The sequence below is a fragment of the Amblyomma americanum genome, chromosome 7, assembly GCF_052857255.1.
Source record: "Amblyomma americanum isolate KBUSLIRL-KWMA chromosome 7, ASM5285725v1, whole genome shotgun sequence".
NCBI classification, from domain to species: Eukaryota; Metazoa; Arthropoda; class Arachnida; order Ixodida; family Ixodidae; genus Amblyomma; species Amblyomma americanum.
In genome coordinates this window covers 62,344,650-62,368,120 of record NC_135503.1, presented here as the reverse complement: position 1 = coordinate 62,368,120, position 23,471 = coordinate 62,344,650, and the positions used below count along the sequence as shown (strand labels likewise).

Genomic DNA, 23,471 nt, shown 5'->3' with positions numbered 1-23,471 from the left:
TTCACTACGGCGTCCCTCATAGCCTGAGTCGCTTTGGGACGTTAAATTCCCCATAAACCATAAAAACCTTCCTAGACAGTTTTTTGTGACGTCATTTTCTGTGCTAGTTTTCACCCTAGCATTTCTAGCGGCCGTCTGTTGTTTGTTTAGGTAGGTTGTTAATTTCTTTCTTTCTTTTTCTGACTGCTTTTGCTTCATATGTTTGACTGCTTTTTCTATGATTGTTATTAGTTTTTTTACTTTTTATATTTTGTTTTTTTTTTGTTTCTGACTGCTTTTGCTTCTCCTGTATGACTCTACTGTTGCTACGATTATTTGACACTTATTTTGCTAAAAGATGGCCCATTTTTTTCGCTTTTAATTCCTTTGATCAGATATCTGTTTGTCTAATCTGCAGTACATAGTCTGTTAACCTGATGTAGCGGTTTTTCATTCCACGTGCTGGGTTCGAAGTGATAATGGATGAGTATCATGCTTAAGCGGAACTGTTTAAATATGCCACTTTTCCATAGAATGAACATTTGGTAGTGTTCATTTCATCATGCACCAACTCGCCCCTCAGGCCGTTATTCTGAAGTGTCTTAAGTTCGTGAAATTTTATCCGATGTTCTCGCTTCTGTAGTTTTAACGCGCAATGTTCGTCTAAAATCATATTCAGATTCCTAGACTTCGTAATTACAGTTTTCTTTCTGCCGAATGTGTGTCGGTCTTTCGAGCCTAGGGGATTAAACCGTTGCTCTCCAACAGTTCCTCGCACTCCAAGCTCGTTAAAAGAAGAGTTGTTATGTCGTGCGTTAGGAGGGCCGCGACTAATTACTGTGTGCATCAAACTGAACGGTGTTTTAGCAAAGAGGTGGACGGACTAATTGTCTGTGTCTGTACACTTCACGTAATTTTGTCTGTGACCGATGTGTTGCTGAAAAGACTGAAATGTTTCCCAACTATCAAGTCCCGCCCTGAATGGCAAAGTATAAAGCATGTGACGGACATTCCGTAAATTCATAAAAGCTTGCACAATTGAAAAAAAGTTGGAAAAACAGTTGACCGGCGGGGAAGCACTTCTTTTTTTTTTTGGCTGCGGAAAAGCTACCAAGTTTGTGTATGCGCGTCAACAATTCTGGGAAAACAATCCATGAGTGCACGATTGGGCATGAACAGAAATTTTTGAAGCGTCAAAAAGTCTTCCATATTCAATACCTCTCCGATGTAAGAGTTTTTATATTGGCCAGACGGGGCAGGGGCAGGGCCTAAATGACAGGCTTAAGCAGCATTGCAACAATGTTAACAATGCAGGTTCTCGTAACCTTAATATCCGTTGTCGTGAATGCAAGTGCATTAATTGCCTAGTTATTGCAAGGAACAGAGATCAGCTGTGTCGGGAAATAATGGAGGCCACAGAGATCAAAAAGTAGGTGATAGCTGTGTAAGTTCCCCGTCGATATCTTTATTGGGAAAAGAATTTCATTTCTTGAACTGTACGACTTGTTTGTTGTGCTGCGGGGTACCTGGTTCATGAGTGGGCTTATTACGGTTCATTCATTCATTCATTCATTCATTCATTCATTCATTCATTCATTCATTCATTCATTCATTCATTCATTCATTCATTCGTTCGTTCGTTCATTCATTCATTCATTCATTCATTCATTCATTCATTCATTCATTCATTCATTCATTCATTCATTCATTCATTCATTCATTTTATGGCTGCCTAACGGGTATTTATATGCGCAGCACTCCAAACAAATGCCGGTTGTTGGTTCAGCGCTGCGTTGTGTGCGTTTCTACTCTTCCCTCTTCTCTCTCCTTAGGTCGTGTACCGTAGCACTGCTCCACGTCCATCATGAAAAACCACCTCGTCCAATAGTTCGTGTTTTCAGACTGTATACTTGTGTCACGTGACATTGGTGTGTCATGTGATTTGGTATGAAGGCGAAACGCAAACGGCGTGCGTGTGCTGAGCGATGTCAGAGCACGTTGAAGATCCCCAGGTGGTCGAAATTGTGGCAGAACGCTTCACTTCGGCACTTCTTTTTCTCTTTCATCTTCCAATCCCATCTACCTGCCTTCACGGCGTTGTTCGTGTACACCGAGAAGTGAGACAGTTACTGTGCCTTTCATGTCATGAAAACCAATTCATTCCGTGCTGTGCGAGACTCCATCAAGACGCTATTGTGGCCGCAGGGCAGTGCGAACACACGGGCTTGACGTCCCGTCTGTTCTCCGTCAGGTAATTACACGCAGTGACCGAACGCTCCGCGAGTTCCATCTTTAACGATTAATAACTGGGCGCCCCACCCCAGTTGTAGCCAACACAGTGCTGTGCGCGTGTGTGATTTAATTCCTCTAAAATGAACTAATCACGCGCACAACCTGGACACATTTCTTATTGTGTAAATAGTTTGTACATATTACTTCTCCCCCTATCCTCTCTTCCTGTCCCCTCACCTCTTTCATTTCATTTCTCCATTCTGCCTTCTATCCTTTATTTCCGCTGCCCCAGCTCAGGTGCTTCAGTATCGATGGCAGATGCCGGGGCTAGAAAAAATCTTTTCCTTCCTTTTTACTATTATTTTCAATAAAACCACTACCACCACCACCGTGCTGTGCGATTTTTTCAGAAGCCTTCCGCTAGAGCAACACTTCCTTTCTTCCTTCTTTCGCTCCCACCTTCCTCTCTTACCTCACGGAGTGGCTGAGGCGTCCACCGACAGGTGAGGCAGTTACGGCTGGTTTCGTTTCCTCAAAAAACAATTTTCTTCCTTCCACCACTTTAGTGGCAGTGCCATTCAAAAGCTGTTGACAGTGCCGCGAAAAAAAATCACAATGCGTGACGTCAGAAGCACGATCAGAGGCATCGCTGGACGCATGGTAAGTCGATGTATGGCAACTGCATGCATGACAGTGTCCTCACTGCATTGCAAAGCGCTCCCGCATTCCGCTCGGGCTGAACCGTGGCCGCTGTGGTGGTAGGGTACTACATGAGTAAAGAGTAGGTCGCGACGGAAATTTCTTTCGCGCCAGGAGCCTTCCCTCTGAAGAAGCGCCCGAATAGTTTCATACTCAGTTCTTTCTACTTTATTCCGTGGTTGCTCAGGGCAGCTCGGCGGTGCTAGCGGCTTCTCGACGTGAGTTGGCGGCAGAGGCAGCGTCCAACCTCACTATAGTGTTCCTTTTCTTTCTCTTAAGGCACGTGGTGAGGAAGGTGATGTCGCCGACTAGCTTGGCAAAGGTAGGTCGCTGAGCCGGGTCGTGGTGCCAACACTGCCGCATAACTTCGTATCTGAGAATGAGAACAAATATACAGACATTAATTGGGGTAGCAGGAATAAAAATAACTGTGTGCGAGTTATTTTCAAAATAGATGGTACGAATGACAAGCAGAAGGCCCGAAAACAACTTACAGCTCATTTGGACAGAATTCAGGTTTCGGCATTCGGAGTCCCTGGTCGAGATATCTAAGGATGTCCCAGTTGTCCACTTGCGGATATGGAGGCGCTCCTTTTGTCATCAGCTCCCACAGCAGCACGCCGTAAGCCCACTGAAGAGCAGAAGAACGAGGACATATTGCAGCACTATCGGCGCCAGACATTTTATATAGGCTCTTTTATGTCACTTAGTAGAGGCCATGCTTAATGCAGTCCTCACCACATCCGTCTTGTGGTTGTAGATGCTTTTAGCCAGGCTCTCTGGTGCCAACCACTTAATGGGAAGTTGTGTCTTGGGGTTTCTGTCGGTGTAGTATTCCTTCTCGTATATGGCCCGCGACAGGCCGAAGTCTGCAACGCGCACGACGAGGTCTTCGCTCAGCCTGAAAGGGTCGCCGCGGTCAATCTAGCGGTAAGTGACCCGCTACCAGACAAACAGAGAACGAACAGGGAAAATCTCACATGCAGTTCCGGGCTGCCAGGTCCCTGTGCACCAACTTCTTTTCAGTCAGGTATTTCATTCCCTTAGCCACGTGTACGCTGAAAATTAATAGATCTGGCAACTTTAGATCCTGCAATGGAAAATATGAATGCAATATCGAGTACCATTCAAGCAACAAGAGCTCTAGCCTCTTGGTTAACAAAATTGGTATACGCTGCCAGGCCATCTTCTTGTTAGCACAAAATAGACTGCGGGAGGCGACATGCGATATTGTGGCCGCATGAAAGAGCTGGAGCATCCATATTCGCGAATGTTCAGAGCTACAGGCTTAAAAGAAGGTTCCGGTAGGAAAGAGAAGAGGCGATGACTCGGGAGATCCTTAAATTAGCGCACCTGCGATACCTAGCCGCTCTAATATACGCGTGCACGTTGGTAGGAGTATAAGGATGTCACCATTGAGGATGCCGTCGCTGAGATGTGTAAAACTTCACGTATATCTAATACAGTATGCCCAGTCACCCAAACTAAGCCGACTTAACGGACTTGCTACCACTTGTTAGCATGAAAATATCTTCGCTGAGGCCGAAGGCGATCAAGAGCTCTAAGGAGAAATAAACTCGCAACAACAGCAAGGAACGCTTGCGTAGTTGACTTTGGAACGTGAAAAGACAAGAAACTTAACGTGGCGGCACGTATAGCCTTTGAAACAGCGCAGGCAGCCGATCAAGTTATCTAGCTGGCTGGTGGCCACGGCTCTGCAAGCCGCGAAAACAGCCAACAAAACCGCACTCGCTGCTGAATTGTAAGGGAATTGGTGATTTTTGAGGAAGGGAAATGGCGAAATATATGTCTTATTTCTCGGTGGAGGCCTGAACCGTGATTTAAGGGAACAAGGTAGGAGCGAAAGGAGAAAGATGTTGCCGTAGCGGAAGGCTTCAGAATAATATAGATCAACTTAGGGTCTTTAACGTGCACTGACATCGAACAGCTCACTGGCGACTTTAGAGTTTTGCCTCTGTCGAAACGCGGCCGCTGCGGCCGGGTTCGAACACGGGTTTCAAGAACACAAGCTGGAGAAGACGGCGGAGCTTCCAGAGGGCAAGCGATCTGTCCGAAGCCTGACTGTGGCTTTCGTTATGCGTCAGCCATCCTATAATTTATCTCGCCCTTCCTGAACTGCATTTCATGCCTACACCCGGCCTTGACAACGTGGTGTAGTGCAGTTTGTTACACCTAGCCCGGACCTCAGCGCCGTCCACGAACCGAGGGTCGAGCAGCAATAAGGCCTCTTTTGCTTTTTACATGAGACGCACAACTCGTAGAGTAGTGGTAGGCATGTTTTGCTTTTTTTTTCGACTATGCCTCACATTGTCTGATATCATTTGCTCCGGCAAGCCGGAACCTATCAGCCCTTTACCTCTCCCTTAATATTGTGCTAATCAATATTCATTAAACATATTTTTATAGACGCCACCTGAACACACTTGAAATACGCGATATGTATGCTTTTCTTCTCGCAGCTTTACAGAGAAGGACGTTTGCAAAATATAATAGCTGGGGAGGTTTTTAGCTGGCGTATGGTGTCGTTTTGCATTGTAATAGGTGAGGTGTAGCTGTGCCTACTTGATAAAAAAAAGTGTGAAAAAAATTGACACGCCGCAGAATAAATAGAAGACTGCCCTCGTTTATTCAGTCATGTCTGTGGCTTCCGCATGCCTGCGTGAGTGTGTGTGTGCAAGAACGCGCATCAATTTAAGAAACTTTACATGTCTGTGCTTGTACCAACGTAACATCGCCGAGCTTCCGTCGCAGTTTTTTTTTTCCCTAACCTACCCAAAGCAATATGATAAGAAGTGTAGCCTCACCTTTCTCTTATCACGAAGATAGGTGTGCAGATCGCCGTGCCTCATGTAGGGTGTGATGACCATGAGGCCAGCTTTTTTGTCGACGGTGAGACCAATGAGCTGCAGCACATTTGGGTGGTCGAAGTCCTTCATGATCAGTGCCTCCTTCAGGAAAGTCTCGCGGTCGGCTTCACTGGCCGTGTAATCTGGTAATAGAAATTGCAACATCAGTAAGAATAGGCGACATTATGTATGGTTTTCTGAGCGATTCGTGCTATTTGGCCTCACTGCATCACGTTCCAAGCGGTTCTATTGAGTAGGAATCAGTGCGCATATAGGAACAATGTAATTATGCAAGAAATCACACAGTTGGTTCTTTAGTAAGCGCTCTTGAAAAGCAATGCAGAACTACTCTTGTGGTCATGTACCAAGTGAGGTTGGCAGATGAACAACGATGAAAAAAAGAGAGGCGCTTCAGTTTTCTTATAGAGAACTGATGAGGTTGTGCAATCTGCTGTGATCAAAGTCTGGCGTTGCCTTAGTTTTTCTAGGCCTCCTGCAAAAATACTGAAGTAAAAACTTTCCGGATTTAACTCTGAAGAGCTGTGCGGAACAGCTGCTTTTTGGCAGAAGTCATGAACCGCAAAAAAAAAAATCTGTCGAAACTGGCACGTCACGTTACAACCATCACTCTGCTTACACTTTGAATTCTACGAAGGCTTTGCTAAAATTTCTTCTGGGCACGGGAACAACACATATCCGGTAAAAATGCGTTGTTCATATGTGTATAAGCAAGTGTTGCTTGTATTGTCGGCAGCAATAGCTTACGGGACGCGAGTGCGCGGAAAAAATTTAAATTGGTGCAGTCGCGTAACCCAAATGCCTGAAAAGGGTTTGTCATGAAGAGACATGCATGCTGTATCCGCTGCCAACATTAGCATGTGGTTCAGTCACGAGGTACAGCTATCATAAATTATTTTCAGAAAACAGCGTTCAGTAAAATTTTGCCATCGATAGTACTCAAGTTTGGCTTGCTCTTTTGCACCCTTATCTGGCAGATTACCAGGCCAAATCCACCGCTTTTCTACTTAAATTTTAACTGTGAGGCACTTGTGGAATATCATAAGATAGTGTTATGAACATATTAATGAAAATTGTCTAAGCTTCCGATGCGTAGTTGGTCCTGCGTTCGCACCCAGTGCATAATGCTGCCATAGAAAACCAATGAGGTAGGTTTTAGACAATAAAGAAGAGGGAACTGCTCCGAGGAAATTTCTGCAGTGATATTTATCGTTATTGCACAGTCTAAAGAGATACGAAAATAACTGCGCTCACAAACTATCCGCCGTTGAAAATTGCCCACAATATTGTATTACCACCGTCTCCAGCCGTAATTAAAGGTCCTTCCTTCTGCTCTGACTTGTACTGGTCTTTTAATTTCGGTCTCACGGTGCGTACGTTGTGCGTAGAAGTTCTAATAAGCACAGACAGCGATTGAAGTGAATATCTCACCAGTGGTTGGCATAGAGCTAAGTATCCTGCCCACTGTGTGTGCTTTATCTATCACCGCGCACAAATTGCGCCTATGGCTGTTGAGAGCGGCAAGGTGACATCGCATTACACATTAGTATGGGCTGTTGAAAACACGCAGCTTTGTAAATTGTTCTTTCAACTTAATACTTTACAGGCTCTCCACAAGCTAGGTTCTCACAGTAACCAAGAGCTAGCGAACAAAACAAACAGTAAATAACGATTATCCATGTTACCTCGAGTTACCGGATATGTAACTTAAGAGTGCTCCCAATGCTTCTAGGTACCCACTGTGGAGTAGTGTCTTGACTGCAACCTTTACATCCCTTCCTGGACCGACATGTAGGTATCCCTCGTGGACACAACCAAAGTTTCCTAGATAAAAACAACAGAAAGAAGCACTTTTGAGTAAGAAAAAAAGAACCGATCACGTGTAAACATTGTTTAACATTCGAAGACCTTAAAACAAGTGTATAGATAGTGCCAGTCAAAAAATCCCATTTTCGCCTCCAGGTATTGTTTGATGCTGCGGCTAATGATAGAGGCCGGGGTATGGATGCACTAAATATTCGGAGGGGATTGAAATATAAAGCATCGAAAGTGCTACAAGCAATGAAAAGCGGCAAAGCGGCAGGTGACAGCCAAGTAAAGCAGATTAACTTGTTACTTTCAAAACAATACTTGTTCATTACCGTGACAGCGTCAGAAGGATAGGAAAATGCAAAACATGCATTAAACCATATGAAAGGGGAGGTTGGAGACAATTGCGAAGTGACTAGCCAACACATACTCCGCCGCTAATTCATCCCATGGCAGCAGGATGGAAGCCAATTGAAGAGCGGTATCATCGTCATGACAACGATATTCAGCGATAGAAAGAAAAATCTTCATCCCCGAGAGGGATTAGAACCACCTCCAGCAAAAATCGCAGTTCCGTATGCCGATGTCCCACACTGATCGGCAGGGTGGGGTGCGGGCAGCTGGAACATACATGCATGAAATTCGTCTAGGTTTATCCAATTCCTTGCGCCTGCTTACTTTTACGCAAGGGTGCACCCCTGCTTTTGTTTGCTACAGCGTGTGGAATAAACAAGTAATGGCAGCCATTACCTTCGGCCATCATCGTGGCGGTGAATGGACGGCGGCAGCCGCCGCCGAGACACTACATTCGCAAGTGATCACTAGGCGGTTTTCAGTGGGATCACTATAGGCGATGCACGGGGCGTATATAGCTGCACCTCAAGAATGTGCTCACGCCTCATATATTTCGGAACCTTCACTGACCTATGATTCTTTCATAGCCCGTCCACGTGCCAGTCACAGTGTTCAAGGTTCGTAAGTGCACGGCTGATAAAGCTAATTACCCTTCCGCAAAGCTTGAGACACACGCCTACTCCCATGCTGACAACAAAGTGAGCCATGAAAAGCCTTACCATGGCCGATGACGGAACCCAGTACAACAGCTTTTCTATCGATGAGCAGCTGTTTCTCTTCGAGTGTAGTCTTAATTCTTTCATCCAGTTGACGCAGAGGGGGTATGAGGGGTTGTACGTCTGTGACTTGTGAGCTTTGAGCACATGCTGAAAGAAAAGATCATGCCTCTATGTTAATAATGCCATCAATGTCGGACACTTAAACAAAGTTGACATGAAAAGGCTCCCCGCTTTTTCATGCAGGAAAGTGGAGGAAAAGGCAGCAAGGAGCTTCTCGCCCAAATAATCAACGCACGTTTAGACGACTTGCGTGAAATATTGACAAGGGAAAGGCCGCAAGTTCCCGAACCTTGACCGGCCTTTGCTCACACTTATGACGGAGCGGGTGTTTATGATGCAGGCATCGTAAAAATGGATGTTACATTTTTAAAGGGATTCAGAAAGCTCTGCTGAGTTTCTGAAAGAGCATGCAGGACTGGTATTCCTTTATTTTTTTTTCTTTGCCGGGCAAGAATCTTTTGCGGTGTTTCGAGAAGTGTGACTTTCTTTTGGTGCTGTCCAATTTGACAAATCGAATGGTGTGAATCTATACGTTTTTATAAACTTGTTTTCCATCAAACTCCTATCTGCGGCTGTGACTTGGTGCTCTTCAAGTGAAAAGGTGGGTGCAAACACAAGACAAGAACAAGTGCTACTTGCTTCGCTTGTGTTTGCGCTTACCTTTTCACCTTAAGAATACCATGCGCACATTAGCCCCACCGAAGTTGTACTGAGGTGACTTAGTGCGATGGCGTATTTATAAACACGGTATTTGTACAGCGTCGTGCACCGCGTCGAGCACCGCTAACACGCTAAGCCATTTGCGTCCTAAGACACCGGGGCTTAGCAGACTTTCGTGTAGAGAGAAAAATGCCGAAAACTTTCCGATATGTAGATGATTTTCTAGTAATCCTAAACGATAAGAAAATTTAATAGAATAAATAGTGGACTTTCGTAATTTTATGTAGGTGCGAAAAAGTTTCTACTCTCTAGAGCTCAATAAACGTTTTCCTTCTTTCTCACTCAGATTCTTGGGCCTGAATATTGTACAAGTTCGCAGTTGTGTTCGATGTACTAGCCACAAGGCAAGAAAGCCCGGTTACCTTTTCGGCTGAGACAAAGCTCGTAAGAAAGGGCACCTTGCGAATCTCTATGCGAAAAAAAAGAAATAATGCATGTAGTATTTATGTAGAATTGTTGCGTTGGCCGCACACTTAACGGCAGGAGACCAGTGGGGACATTTTCGGCTGCAACGACACATTGGTATTTACGGTTAGCCCCTGAAGCTCACGGTAACCCGGAGAACAGCGTGCTGTCATCTTCACTCTGCGCACATTATATCGGAGAGCTTCGGCTGCTTCAGATGCTCGAAATGAAGAAGTGCCGCGTTTCGTTCAACATTTAGACAGCACAGAATTCCTTTGTGTGCACCCCGCGGGAGCAGAGTTGTGCGTCTGCTTTCATCTCACCACGCGTGTCTCTGCTAGTGCAACAAGATCATGTGACCGAAAACATTCACGCACTGTAGAACGTCCGACGCGTCCGGAATGCTTAGCACTCTATGCTGCCGCAAACGCGTTCATTGAACGGAAGTTTACGGGGTTTGCCTCCTTTTCGCCTCGCGTCAATGCGGAGTTTTAGTCAATAATGAATTTTAGTAACAGCAGTGAAAACAATCGAGTTCCGATTTTTTAGTATCGAGAATACAAATGCAATGGCTGGTGGCGTTTCCAGTGCAGTCACTCATGGTGAGTAGCATTCGGTTGAAGTATGTGCCATTGAAGAGATAGATATATTTTTCTGTTTTGTTGGATAAAACAATAAAAAGTGGGAGCAACAGCAACATGATGTCAGAACAAATCCTTCGCCTAATGCCAGCCTTGCACGAATTACGAGCGCACTAGACACGGTGGCCTGGCCGCATGATCATTTGTCTTTCTCTGCACTTATCAGAGGAAATTGTCCTGAAAAGACAAGTATAAGGCTGCAATCATTTAGTGCCTTGCTAACGTCATCCCGCAAGCCTTCACTGGCCCTTCAGTGAGGCAGAAACCTCGCCCCCCCCCCCCCCCCCCCCCTTGTCGGAAGTTTCCAAGAAGTTCGTGCCCAAGAAAACGTAGTCGCGTCAGTGGCTCTCACAAAGAGAGAGGGACAAAGGACCGCAATCCTCGTAAACTACCACGAATTTCAGCGTGCAGTGCTGTGGTGAATGGGTTAGTTCCGCTGGGGACTGAGTGAGCATGAACCGTGGGAGAGCAAACAAAAGCGCGCCAGCAGCCCGGACGAGAATTAGCGACATGCCGGTGATGCTTTCATTGCGGCTCCGTTACGTGCGACCAATCAGCCAATGAATTTTATTTTTCTAGAAAGGAAGCTTGTTGCTCTCGTGGACTAAAAGCTGCTCAGATAGCTTTACTGATGTCCAAAAGACCACTACATGACAGTCGCAGTCAAATCGAAGGTACACCTACAAGATAAAACACCAATAATCATCAAATAAGAAGTGGACAGCAGTTCGAAACTAACTAATATTGGGAATTATAAAAAAAATATTGAATCAAACACCTAGTAATTACATCGTAAACCATAAAACACACATAAGACAATGTAATGCCAATTGAGAAATGCGCGATGTGTGTTGACTACCATCTCTTCTCCCCTGCGCTTTCTCGGTGTCGCTCCCCTATATAATTTGCCTTGCCACACTCTCCCTGTCTATTCATTATAGCCGGTCGTAACTCGTGTGCATAACATATTAGATAACAATTGCCACGGCTCGTAACATCTTTTCGTTCCTTTTTGTATATTGTGCAATAATAAACCACTGCTGCGATTGTGTTTATCCCAACAGAGCTGCTCCTCCCTCCAAACCACTAATCGATGACTATCGTCCGAATCAGAGCAGCACGTGAGGAAGGGGGGTGTCTAAGGCGAGGTGATCGAAGGAGAAACATATAGTTTTTATGAGTTTGTTTGCTTAATTTTATTACCGGGGCATTGGATATGAGGTTATGCACAAGCTTAAAGGTCCGTGACCATGTCCCATGACTATTTGTTTACTCAGGGTAGATCCCAGAAAATGGCCGCCCCCGCACCTTTATTTACAAAGGTTTTAAAAGCGCGAGAAAACATATTAGCGCCACCTTGTCTTGCTTAAGTCAGAGATCAGCGTTGGTTTAAAAGAAACGCGCTTGCTGTTGGGCACGTCACCCCTCCCACACACGTCTTCTCCCTGGCTGGTGGCGGCTGGGCGCTTCTCCTTTGCTGCAGTAAAAGCAGCACCTTACGGGAGCTTTCTCGAAAAGCCTCTTTGTTCGCAGATTATTGTCCGTGCTTCCTTCCATGCGTCGATATAACCGGAGCAAATAAAGCACGTGGAAAGGTATAGGTTACTGTGGGATTTGAGTATACTCCTTTTAGGTGGCTGTATGAGAAGTGAAATCGTGGTGCACTCAGGCCGTTTGCACGCCGACGGTGCACATGCTGCATAGATGGAAGAAAGAAATACAATAATAATAATAATAATAATAATAATAATAATAATAATAATAATAATAATAATATTAATAATAATAATAATAATAATAATAATAATAATAATAATAATAATAATAATAATAATAATAATAATTGGTTTTTTGGTGAGAGGAAATGGCGCAGTATCTCTCATATATCGTTGGACACCTGAACCGCGCCGTAAGGGAAGGTATAAAGGAGTGCGTGAAAGAAGAAAGGAAGAGGTGCCGTAGTGGAGGGCTCCGGAATAATTTCGACCACCTGGAGATCTTTAAAGTGCACTGACATCGCACAGAACACGGGCGCCTTAGCGTTTTGCCTCCATAAAAACGCAGCCGCCGCGGTCGGGTTCGAATCCGGGAACTCCGCATCAGTACCTGGGCGGGCGCCCTAAGCACTGCGCCACCGCGGCGGGCAAAATAAGGAAAGGCACCTGAACCGCAGAGTAAGGGAACGAATAAAGGAGGGAGTAAGAAAAGAAAGGAAGAGGTGCAGCTGTGAAGGGCTCCGGAATAAGTGCAATGGAGGGCTCCGGAATAAGCGGAGGTCGTATTCCGCAGCCCTCAATTGCGGCACCAGTTCCTTTCTTCTCTCACTTCCCGCTTAATCTCTTCCCATAAGGTGCAGTTCAGGTGTCAGCGAAGACGTGAGATAGATAATGCGGAATTTCCTTCCCTCAAAACTCAATTTTAATCTCGAAGGGGAGGAATGTCTTGGCTACTGATCCGGAGTTCCCGGGTTCGAACCCGACCGCGGCGGCTGCGTTTTTATGGAGGCAAAACGCTAAGGCGCCCGTGTGCTGTGCGATGTAAGTGCACGTTAAAGATCCCCAGGTAGTCGAAATTATTCCGGAGCCCTGCACTGCGGCACCTCTGCCTTCCTTTCTTCTTTCACTCCCTCCTTTATCCCTTCCTTTACGGCGCGGTTCAGGTGTCCAATGATAAATGAGACAGATACTGCGCCATTTCCTCCCCCCCCCCCAAAAAAAAGAAACAATTATTATTATAAGGGGAGGAATGTGGACGTGCCTGTCGACTGGCTTCCGCTGGACCACTACTATTGACGCATGCAAACTGAAGGAAGTTGATAGAAACTGACCCCAAATAAAAGACTCAGAGAACGCGAGGGCGTTGCAGCAACCTGTTACTGAAGCCGACATCGTCGCTTTTGCGGACGCGGTTGTTGCGACGCGCGTTTCCTGTTTTGATCATCCGTCTCACATCTTAGGCTCTCCTGTGTCCGCACGTGACACTGATTCTGGCTCAGGTCGAGTCAGTCGACAGGCTCGTGCACTTTATTTTTCTTTCTTCCTTCAGTCGCAACAACAACGACAACAACAACAGCAAGAAAGTCTTAGTTCCATGCGCCCTGCTGAATGATCTCACCTGGAACTCGTGACAACATGTTTAGTAAATGAAATAACAAAAAAACAAATGCTCGCGGCTAGCCCCTTAAAACGTGATGATTCTAAGTATACGTCGTGCACGTTACGTAATAGCTTCTGCCAAGTGGGTACTTGCAAGTGTCATAATAGAAAGAGTACATAAAGGTTTCTTTAGTGACAACCTTCTTTGTGTTGTTTTTTTAGTATAGATGAGATCAAAGCATTAAAGAGCACGTATACATCGCTGTAGTGGGGAAATCCAGGCATCGCGCGTGTTAGAGTGCAATTCTTTCACGAATGAGTTCAGAAGGTTCACAGGTGCTATCACTTACTTGTGCTCTGTTCACCATGAGCAGCACGCTCCATGGTCATGAGAACGATACGCTCATCGCCGCTGGTTCGCTTTGAATTTCGGGTGCGGCCTCGTCGGTAGACAACCCATAGGCTCAAGACAAGGGTGGTGATAACGGTGATTGAAGATGCAGCGATGATTGAAGTGGAATGCACTGCCGTGACTCCATCCTCCTTCCCTTCTGCAGTCTTCTGGGGACCAAGGTAGTTGTGATTAAACACACTGTATTCAGAGATTGCATGCGGTGTACCAAATGTATATTCGGACAAAGACTGCATTAAGGCAGAGCAGGCCATTGTCAGTCGAAAAACTACTTTTGCTTGCGTTTCCTTGGTGTGCATGTAAATGTAAATCAGGCAAAAAAAATGGAAGACCTGCTGAGTCTGGTTGTTTATGGAGCAAACCCGCGCTGTCCGGAAGAGTTTTCTGCTTTATACCCATAAAAATACAGCTGGATATAAACTGCTGTCTTTACGGTCCACAAAAAAAAATGACCAAGTAGGCTGTGCCGCCCCACGGACTGCTTGCAGGTCATTCTCCAAGGGGACAACAACAACAAGAGTAAAGCCTTTTTCATCACATTGTCATCTTGCTATTCGGCTTTCCACCATGTTATAATTTGGGGATGGTGGTGAAGTGGGTGATGTGAGTGATGGTGGGTGATGTGGCGACACACTGCGCACATTTCCGCGCAGCTTCCACCTTGCTATTATCCGGCCCAACGTAACATGGCCCCACGCGCTGGACAGCGTTCCCGACAAAGCACAGCGCCGCCGCTGCGTCACCAACGGCGGCTACAAAAACATGCTGCCCGGCTGGGAAGAGCGGCTGTTTTCCTTCCGCTACTCGGATGAGCGTAGTGTGGCTATGCTCGTCCGCTGCCGTCGCTAATAAACAGTTGTTACGTTTAATGTCGGGATTCGTCCTTCTGTAGAAACGACATCCCACAAGTCCATTAAGGCTAGAATTTTTTTATCATATTCACCGTGACATCATCCCTCTGATTTTCAGCCATTGAGTGGAGCAATTACTGGGCCGGCCCTGGTGGTGTTACGGTCCAAAAATGACGAATCGGGCATTCGTGCGGGGTAGAGTCCTCGCGAAAGGCAAGCTGGCATTAAAACATTTGTCACCGCATCGTACTGCCTTGTTCTCTTACTAAGGCGTTACAATATGTGCAGCTGTAAAATAAATGCGGCTTCTGATAGTACGCAGAGGTGTCTTCCTGGCTAATCAAAGTAAACTTCAATAAATATTAAAGAGGCGGTGTGCGAAGTGGTGCTCAAGAATATGCAACGTATCGACTTTGACAGGCAAGGACCAGACGCTCGACTACCGGTCATGAGCTCAAAGCGAAGGGTAAGCGGAAGTGGTTGAGCAATGTCCGCCATGCACCACTCCCCACTCGTACTTACTTCTCACATGGCGCAGGCTAGTGGTTTGCGAATCGGAAAATCTCAGTCATTCCATTCAAGAAGCATTTTAAGAACCCGTGCATGCCGATCGGGAACCCTAATTGCTTCCAAGCTCTGAGCTTAGCTTTCTTTCCAATTTGTTACTTGCGGCATTCACGTGAACTTCTCAGTGCTCAGTCAGAGAAGGACAATTCATTCATTCATTCATTCAGAATTTATTTCAGACAACGAAGAGGTTGTCCAGGGTGACGTGGCAAAAGGCATACATTGCCTGACGAGGCCACGCCACCCGGATGACAGGCGGCACCACTGGCTACACAAAATCAAGAAGAGCATTACATAATAGAACACACTTTCAGTATTTTTACACAATATATTAAGACATCTTTACAAAACACTGGCTTTACAAAACACACATAGCATACATTAACCAGAACTCGACCATAGCAATATTTACAAAACATACACTAGTGATAGGTATACGTTAAGTTTATATCTTTAAGGCTCATTTATGAGCATTGCTTTAATTAACATTTTGTATTTACGTATAGAGGGGGTAGTGCGTGCAGTATCCAGAATAATAGGGTATTGGTTAATTAAGTCAGGAATTTGCCATCCTAAGCTCTGAAAACCATAATTTGTGCGTACACGAGGTGTTTCCATACATTGTTTTCGAAGTTCGTATGTGCTAAGTTTAGTGTGATAGGTGGTTTCGAAGGTTATTTTGTCTAGTTTGTACTGGCGTAATATTTCGAGACATAGTTTGTATGTGTGCAGTTTACTTATTTCTAATATTCCATAAGACCTAAACAAAGGCCGGTAGCTGCGCAATAACTGTATTTTCCCAACAGCTCGTAATGCCCGCTTTTGAATTGCAAGGAGGGAATCTCGATTTGTCTGCGTCGTCGTTAACCACACAAGGGAGCAGTAGCTTAAACGGGAATGTATTAATGAATAGTATATTTGCCGCTTTATGGACGCCGGGAGATAATATCTCAGTTTGTTTAAAATGCCAACCAACAGAAAGGGAAAGCATAATGTGGCACAAAGGTTTCACAAAGGTGGGTCACCTTGTTTGGTCAATTTCTACCAATGCCTGCTCTCATTTCTGCCAGTTTTTTTGGTCATATTCTCTTATTTCATGCCACAGACTGTGAGCGGCAGGTATTTTTTGGCGTTTTTATTTACAACGGTAAGGCAATAGTTTCCACTCTTTATTCTGCGCTTTCTACTTGTCGACCTTCGCGAAGTTTTCAGTCATCGGGATCTATGTATAATATAGTGCGGGGATGTTGATGCCATAATCATTTAGAAATTTGGCAAGCAAATGGGCCCAAAAATCGTTAAGAGAACACACACATGACATGGAAATACAGTATTTTTAACGGGCTTTGCAACACCAGCGTGGTATATCACCAATCTTGAACGGGTATGTTTGCTCGCAGCTATCTTTGCACGTAAGCTTTAACTTAGTTTTGATGCCTACGACAAAAGAAATGAAAAATAATATAAAAAGTGCCATATTTTTCGCATTATTATTTGCAAGAAATAATACTTTGCATTCGTCATAAAATTCACGTTCAGTATTTTATAAACACATCTGCACTCGGGTCAAAGGCACTAGGCGAATGTTTTGGAGAGAGTTAACGGTGATTACCTCGGAAAATGCTACGATGCGTTGCTCTGGCAGATATGTGAAGTTGAAGTAGGTCTTTTCGCCGGCACCGTTTTTGGGTAGATGCAGCCCGTCCATTCGGAAGCTAATCTGCACGACGATAGGAAGCTGTTGTTCTTCCATTTCAGTGCTGCTGATGAAAGATGATTCCATCAGAGATGCTCTAGGGCAGTGCATTTTTCGACCACCTTCTGTAACGCGACAGGCCTGCAGAATAGACGAACGAGTACTGGTTACTATTAAGAAAGATGCTCCCAATTTCTTTCGAGTTTTATAATAACAGCTGTGCGAGCGGCTTTCTCTACGGTAAAGGCATCGCAGTCGGCATTGTAGTCTTTTACTGTTTGCGTGCGTGCTTTTACATAGCTAGAGTGGGATGCTGGTGTCTTTAGACTTAGGACTGCAAGGCAAGAATGGGGGCTTATTGCTTGCGTAGTTTACAGCGAATCGCGCTGAACTGGTTACGAGACGAACGTCGAAAAAGTTTTAGGGCTAGGGCTTAGGGCATTAATCAGCGAAAGGTGTTATAGCTTTGGTGGCGCAGTTTAGCCATAAACGTTTTCTACAAACATTAACTTATTCACGTAACCGTACACGAAAGCTTTGTGGTCGCTAAGGTGAGTCGGAATAAGATCGCGCGCTGTCACCAAAGACGACTTGTTTTCGATGACAAGTGACACATGTGTTGTGACTAGTCGTTGGCTTTGAAGAATACGGCGCGCCAAACTGAGCCCAAAGCCTGTCATGGCTTCGATGAATGCAGTGGATGATACTGGAATATTGAAATCTCAACCAGCACAGCATTATGTTTAATGTACACTTTCAGATAGTTGCTAACAAACAAAATGACATTGGTCATCTGTGTATTTGGCGTAAAGTAGATGCAAGGAAATACTAAGTCCTTAGGAAAACGCATTGCGCGCATATATCACCAATGCGGCTGTCGAAGTCAACTTCTAGCTCCAATGTAACGATGTCGTCCAATCTGCCGTTGTATGCATATATAGCTTCCCCGGCCACTCACTGGTCGCTTCGCTGTCCTCCACGCACGAACTCATAGTTACGGATTTCAAATGGTTCACTTGCGGTCATCCATGTGTCGGGCGAGCATAACACATCAGCTTGGTTCAAGATGTCATCATGCACAATAACCGAGGCGTGTATTCGAGGAGTACACATGTTCATATCGACTACGGTTGTGGTAGCCGGCTTTACACGGTCAGCTAATTGGGTCTTTCCTCGTGTAATGGCTTCGCACCCAGCCATGGCCTTTAGCAAAGGGTGCTTCTCTAACCAGTAAAACTCTTTGGCTAGCAGGATGGCAACGTTGCCCCGCGTTTTATGGTGAAACAAAGTTTATGTCGTTCTGTTTGGTCAGCAACAAGCCATTCAGGTGCATGCAATGAGTAAGGGGAGCGTACACCAGTTTCTTTCAAAATGTCAATATACCCTTGTCTTAGCTCGATGCTATGACGTGACAGACACTCTGCAGAGGAATCGTGCTCAGTCATCGCCAATGCTCCCTGCATCTCCTCTTACTGCTTCTTTTGCAGCTTCAGAATCTCAGAATTTTGGGCTTCATTCGCCGGTGGCAGAAAAAGGCGTCAATAATCGTCGGTCGCCGATTGGCAGAAACGGCGTGGTAAATGTGAACTTTTGCTGGGATAACATTTATGCGTATGCTCGTGACTCTGGACACGTTAGCGTTTGAGAATAGAATTGTCTGGCGACAGTAAGTGCTCGCTCAACGTTATCGTCTTGGGCATATTCATCGCCAATACCTCATGGGGTGCGTCGTCCAGCTGCAACAAAATGTGTGCATGAGCGCTTCCACGGTGCTCAAATGCAATCCATTTAAAAGAATCGATCACGTGATGTGACCTAAGCGAGAAGAGTCACTTGTATCTGAGAATGTTCATAAAGACTGACGAGGCGGTCAAAGTGAATGACACAAACCACCTGGTCGTCCTTCACTAGCTATGGTTTGTAGAAATTACACTGCAGAGTACTGTAGCGACTTAGAATGAAATACAGACGTCCTTGGGTCACACACGCAACATTTGAAGCAAAAGTAGAAGGTTTTGACAAGGCATCTCTCACAGCAGAACACTTCAATACACTGTGGGGTTGCCCCGTTGTCGAATGAGAGCAAACATATCTTTCTTTCGCTGCATCCAATATTGAGCCGTTTTGTGTATTCCTTGCAGGAAAGCTATATATTTGTCAACCGCGTGTTCCAGAAACTTCTTAGCGTGAAGTTTCTTCCCGCATGACGGCCTTTAGTCGCATCCCATCTCTTTTCCTAGCACGGAAAGCTATCTCTAGGCAATGCACAACACGGGACCTAATACTTTGCAACGGCATACAAAAAATGTTGAACAGTAGCAGGTCGACGAGCCATTCTCCTGATTTCGCTGAAAGCCATTGTGTAGGCGCTTTGCATGGCTAGTGGATTATTGCTAGGTTTAGCCAAGTAAACATGCGGAAATGACAACTCTTCAGCATGCTCGTTAAACAAAACGATTGGAGGTTTACACCCTTCCCCGTGAGACATTACTAAAATCATGTAGCCGTCCAAGATTGCTGTATGCTGAAACACAGACATTGCATTCATTGCGTGTAGCAGTAGTAGTAGTAATAACTTTAATCATAGAAATATATGGGTGGGTCTCGGTGTAGAGGCACTCTTCACATCTTTTGATGTGGTCTGTGGCTCTTGAGGCCGGGTTGTAGCCCCTAGTCCAGGGTACTGGACCACTCATACGTTCACAATCCAGTACGAACTCAATTTTGGTCTGTCGTCAGTGATGTTGACGCCGGTGTTTCGGTCGAGTGAAGCTGTATCGACCTTCATATTGTAGTACTTATATAGCCACAAAACATCAAGCTAAAGCTTCAAATCGTATTTACGCACATCATCCGTAAATACAAGACGTCTTGGCTATTTTACGGCGTTTGATGTCAACCTTCTACGCACGTCTGACCTAATACTTGTTGGCAGGAACGTAACCGTATTGTCCATCGTCGACCTCAACTTTTTCACCGGTCCGCAGGCACCACATAAACCACTGAGATAAATTAAGCGCTGGATTTGCATGAAGGGCATGGGCGGCGAAGTGAGACGTCCTGCGACCGAATTAAACGGAAACAAACTAGGTTGGATGGGCAGGAAGACATAACCGCTTCTTGTAGACAAGTGTAGAATCCTACTAAACAAACAGTATCCCAACAGAATAAATACAAGTTAATTTTGAAGAAATCAACGACTGGCAACTCGCCTAGAATCAACGGCCACGCTGTTCCGCTGAAACTCCTGTGCAGCCATGTCCCAGTTTGAAAACTGTTCCTTGACATTGATTGTCTCTTACCGTTTGTTTGCAACGGCCAGATATTTCTCCGATGCCTGTAGCGTATTGCATTGCCGCCACTTGCGTATTGTTGTTGTTGTTGTTAGCCTATCAAAAGATGGCACATACCCACACTGGGGGATCGGCCAAGAATCGGGTGGCTATTCAACTGAACTCAGTTAACAAAAAGGAAAAGCACGTGGGAGCATAACACCGGTGAATTTTTCGTCATGAACAGGAAAGGGATGAGTGTTTTGATTTTAAAATTTTAAGAATAATAATAAAGAGAGTGATTAAATAATAATGATTTAGTCAAAATGTAATAATTGATAGAAAAGAAAAGGTTGAAACACTTAGCAAGGCAGTCGGTGAGATTCTATCAAGAAATTTTGAACAGCGGTGCAAACAGATCTGTGGCTGAACCCAAATGTGGTGGCGCCAAATGATAGCAAGAGCGGGCTGCTCAAACTAAGGCCAAGATGCTGCAAGGGCTCCTCCAGCAACCTTTTTCTCAGTGAGTTGAATCGGCGACAATACAGCCAAAAATGTTCAATAGATTCTGGCTCACGGCAAAATGCACAAAGGGGAGAGAGCGCCAAACCCGAGGGGGGATGCGGCAGCGTAGCCTCGTCAGTGATACTTCAAGCTGCCGAGAGGAACAAATTTTCCTGTTCCAATGATATTTAAGGTGTTCATAATCCACCGATGTTAAAAGTGATGTGTCTTGCGTGCTTAAAAACGCACATCGCCGAAATCTAGATGCTGTAATGTAGGCTGTAGCCGGGATGATTGGCAACACGGGGCCGCTGAGGGAAACCTTTGCGAGATTATCAGCAATCTCACTTACTGTCACACTGCTGTGGCCGGGAACCCATACTAAATGAACAAGGCTCAAATGCGGAGGAAGTAGGGATAAGAAAGTTGATAAAATGGGACCGTTAACCTGTGCAGCGAGGGACGAACACAAAGATAAAGAATCAGTAATTACTGCAACTGCTGTAATAGAGGGGCCTAGCTTGCGTAGAGCAAGTACAACTGCTAGAAACTCTGCTTGAAAAATAGGGGTGAAATCTGGAAGGCGCAGAGAAAAGGACCAGTCTAAATGGGAGCAAAATATTCCCACACCTGCTTTTTCATTGCATTGCGATGCATCAGTGGCTATTGCTATATCGGTTGGTAGGGTCCTGTCGGGACCACCCGACTAGACCACTGGTCCACCGTCGCCTGTCACACTCGCTTTCTTCTCCATCTCGCACTTTTCCACTCCCTCCTCTCCCCTAATAGTAGACAGGGAGATTTTCTTTTGCCTTCTGCCAACCGTGGTCGGTGGCAAATAATTTATGTATTTAATTTAGATATCAGAAGTCACTTCACTTGTCGCTACCTGCCAACCGTTACTCAGTAACTCAAGTTTAGCTCTAATGATTTATTTACGCACTTGCCCCGGTTTGCACGTGGCAGCCACTTAATTGAATTGAAAGGCCTTTTTATTTAAATTTTAGAGGGGACACTTAAGTTCCGCCTTAAGGGTATGATGTGATAGCTAATGAGTTAATGCCCATATATGCAGAGTTGGACACTGTCAACATCCATAGATCCCTGGGTGTCGTCATATCACTCCTGGCGGAATGGTGCAGCGCGGGTAAGCGATTTACCACTGCCATGCGATGGCAGGTGCTCCCAGCGATGGGACTTGTGCGATCCAGGCTGTTCTTTCCAGCAACCTCTCGGGACCAATCATTAATTTAACTGCAACCCGCCATGGTGGGCAGATTGCTTACAATCCAGAGAGCAGGTTGTGATGTCGCCGGAAGGTCATGTGACCTAGCTGCCCATCTATCTCTCAGGTTACTTCTCTGGGGATTTTGCGGCGATTTTTCGCTCGTTGTCAGCGACGCTGACGACGAAGGCGGATTTTCTGCGACACAAGCTCTTTAACGCTATCACGTTAAACAAGTTCCTGAGTATAATTAAGGTCCCATGGCTGGCACTGTAGATTTAACGGTAAAATTCAGGAGTATGCGGCTAAAACAATTGCAACTATGCTACATCTCTCGCTGTAAAGCTTGTAGAGACGAAGCGCACTTCATATTTATAGTCGTTCCTTCGTGTTTTTCGTCTTTCGTCTTGCAGCCAGTTTAGCATCATTCTCGGTACAGCTTTAGACTGTTTTGAGCAGGAAAGCCATGATATTTTTTCTGCATATCTTTTATGTTCTTTTAGATGAACTATAATATTAATAAAAAGGATAACAAAATTGACCCCATATGCCTTCATAGCACGCACCTTGCCTACTGACTGGGGCTCTAGGAGCCACTAAACAAAACTAACAGTAATGTTGGAATAATTTGGGAGCATAATATTTCAGGCTTGAGCATGCATTTCGGTCGTCTCACGGTAATAATCGTTGACACAAGCTGGGTTAAAGAACACATATTTAAAAAATACGGCAGTACAGGAATCTAAACCTTCACTTACAGGTGCTCTGGTACCGACTAGAAAACAGTTAAAAAGAGGAAAAAATAATGATTATGATGATTATGGACTCTAATAGCGCAAAGAAAGCTGGGCCAAGGAGCGCCATGACAAAGGTTTTGGGCCCGCACAAGCTGCGGTCAAGAAGACCACATTTTAGCTGAACACAAGACGACAGACGACAGACGACCACTAGACGACAGACGACCACTAGACGACAGACGCACTGGCTACAGAAAAGGAAGGCGCTCGCTAGGCAAATGTCTGAACATTATTATACTTAATTGCGCGGGAAATTTAGTGTACCACGATGAAGGCCATCGTAGGTCATAAAGTCATGCTGCAGCTCCGTCCTCCTAATACGAAAAGAGCAACAAGCAAGTTTTTTGGCGAGTCTAATCAATATCCACAACTGGCACACATTGTATGAAATAGAAAAATCTATACATCACCCCTGTAGTGTAACCCTGGTGTTCGTTGTTAAGCGAGGTCGTTAGAGTCACCATCACAGGTGTGGCGACGCTGTCCAGGTACTTGCCTTGGGCTTCAATGACGGAAGGGCCACTGCAAAAATTCGTAAAGAAGTACTTG

General features: G+C 45.2%; 1 protein-coding gene across 1 annotated transcript in view; it reads right to left on the bottom strand.

Moving 5' to 3' along the window:
* Positions 1-2,453: 2,453 nt before the first annotated feature.
* The window catches only part of LOC144099222 (hepatocyte growth factor receptor-like), a 78,978-nt gene continuing 57,960 nt past the window's right edge, over positions 2,454-23,471 (bottom strand). The window contains exons 14-23 of the mRNA XM_077632368.1: positions 23,333-23,444; positions 17,041-17,265; positions 13,949-14,159; positions 8,678-8,824; positions 7,536-7,619; positions 5,736-5,920; positions 3,891-4,000; positions 3,649-3,811; positions 3,405-3,541; positions 2,454-3,283 (exon numbers count right to left, since the gene is read on the bottom strand). Coding sequence (XP_077488494.1) covers positions 3,094-3,283; positions 3,405-3,541; positions 3,649-3,811; positions 3,891-4,000; positions 5,736-5,920; positions 7,536-7,619; positions 8,678-8,824; positions 13,949-14,159; positions 17,041-17,265; positions 23,333-23,444 — 1,564 coding nt within the window. The 3' untranslated portion in view covers positions 2,454-3,093. The remainder of the gene's footprint in view (positions 3,284-3,404; positions 3,542-3,648; positions 3,812-3,890; positions 4,001-5,735; positions 5,921-7,535; positions 7,620-8,677; positions 8,825-13,948; positions 14,160-17,040; positions 17,266-23,332; positions 23,445-23,471) is intronic.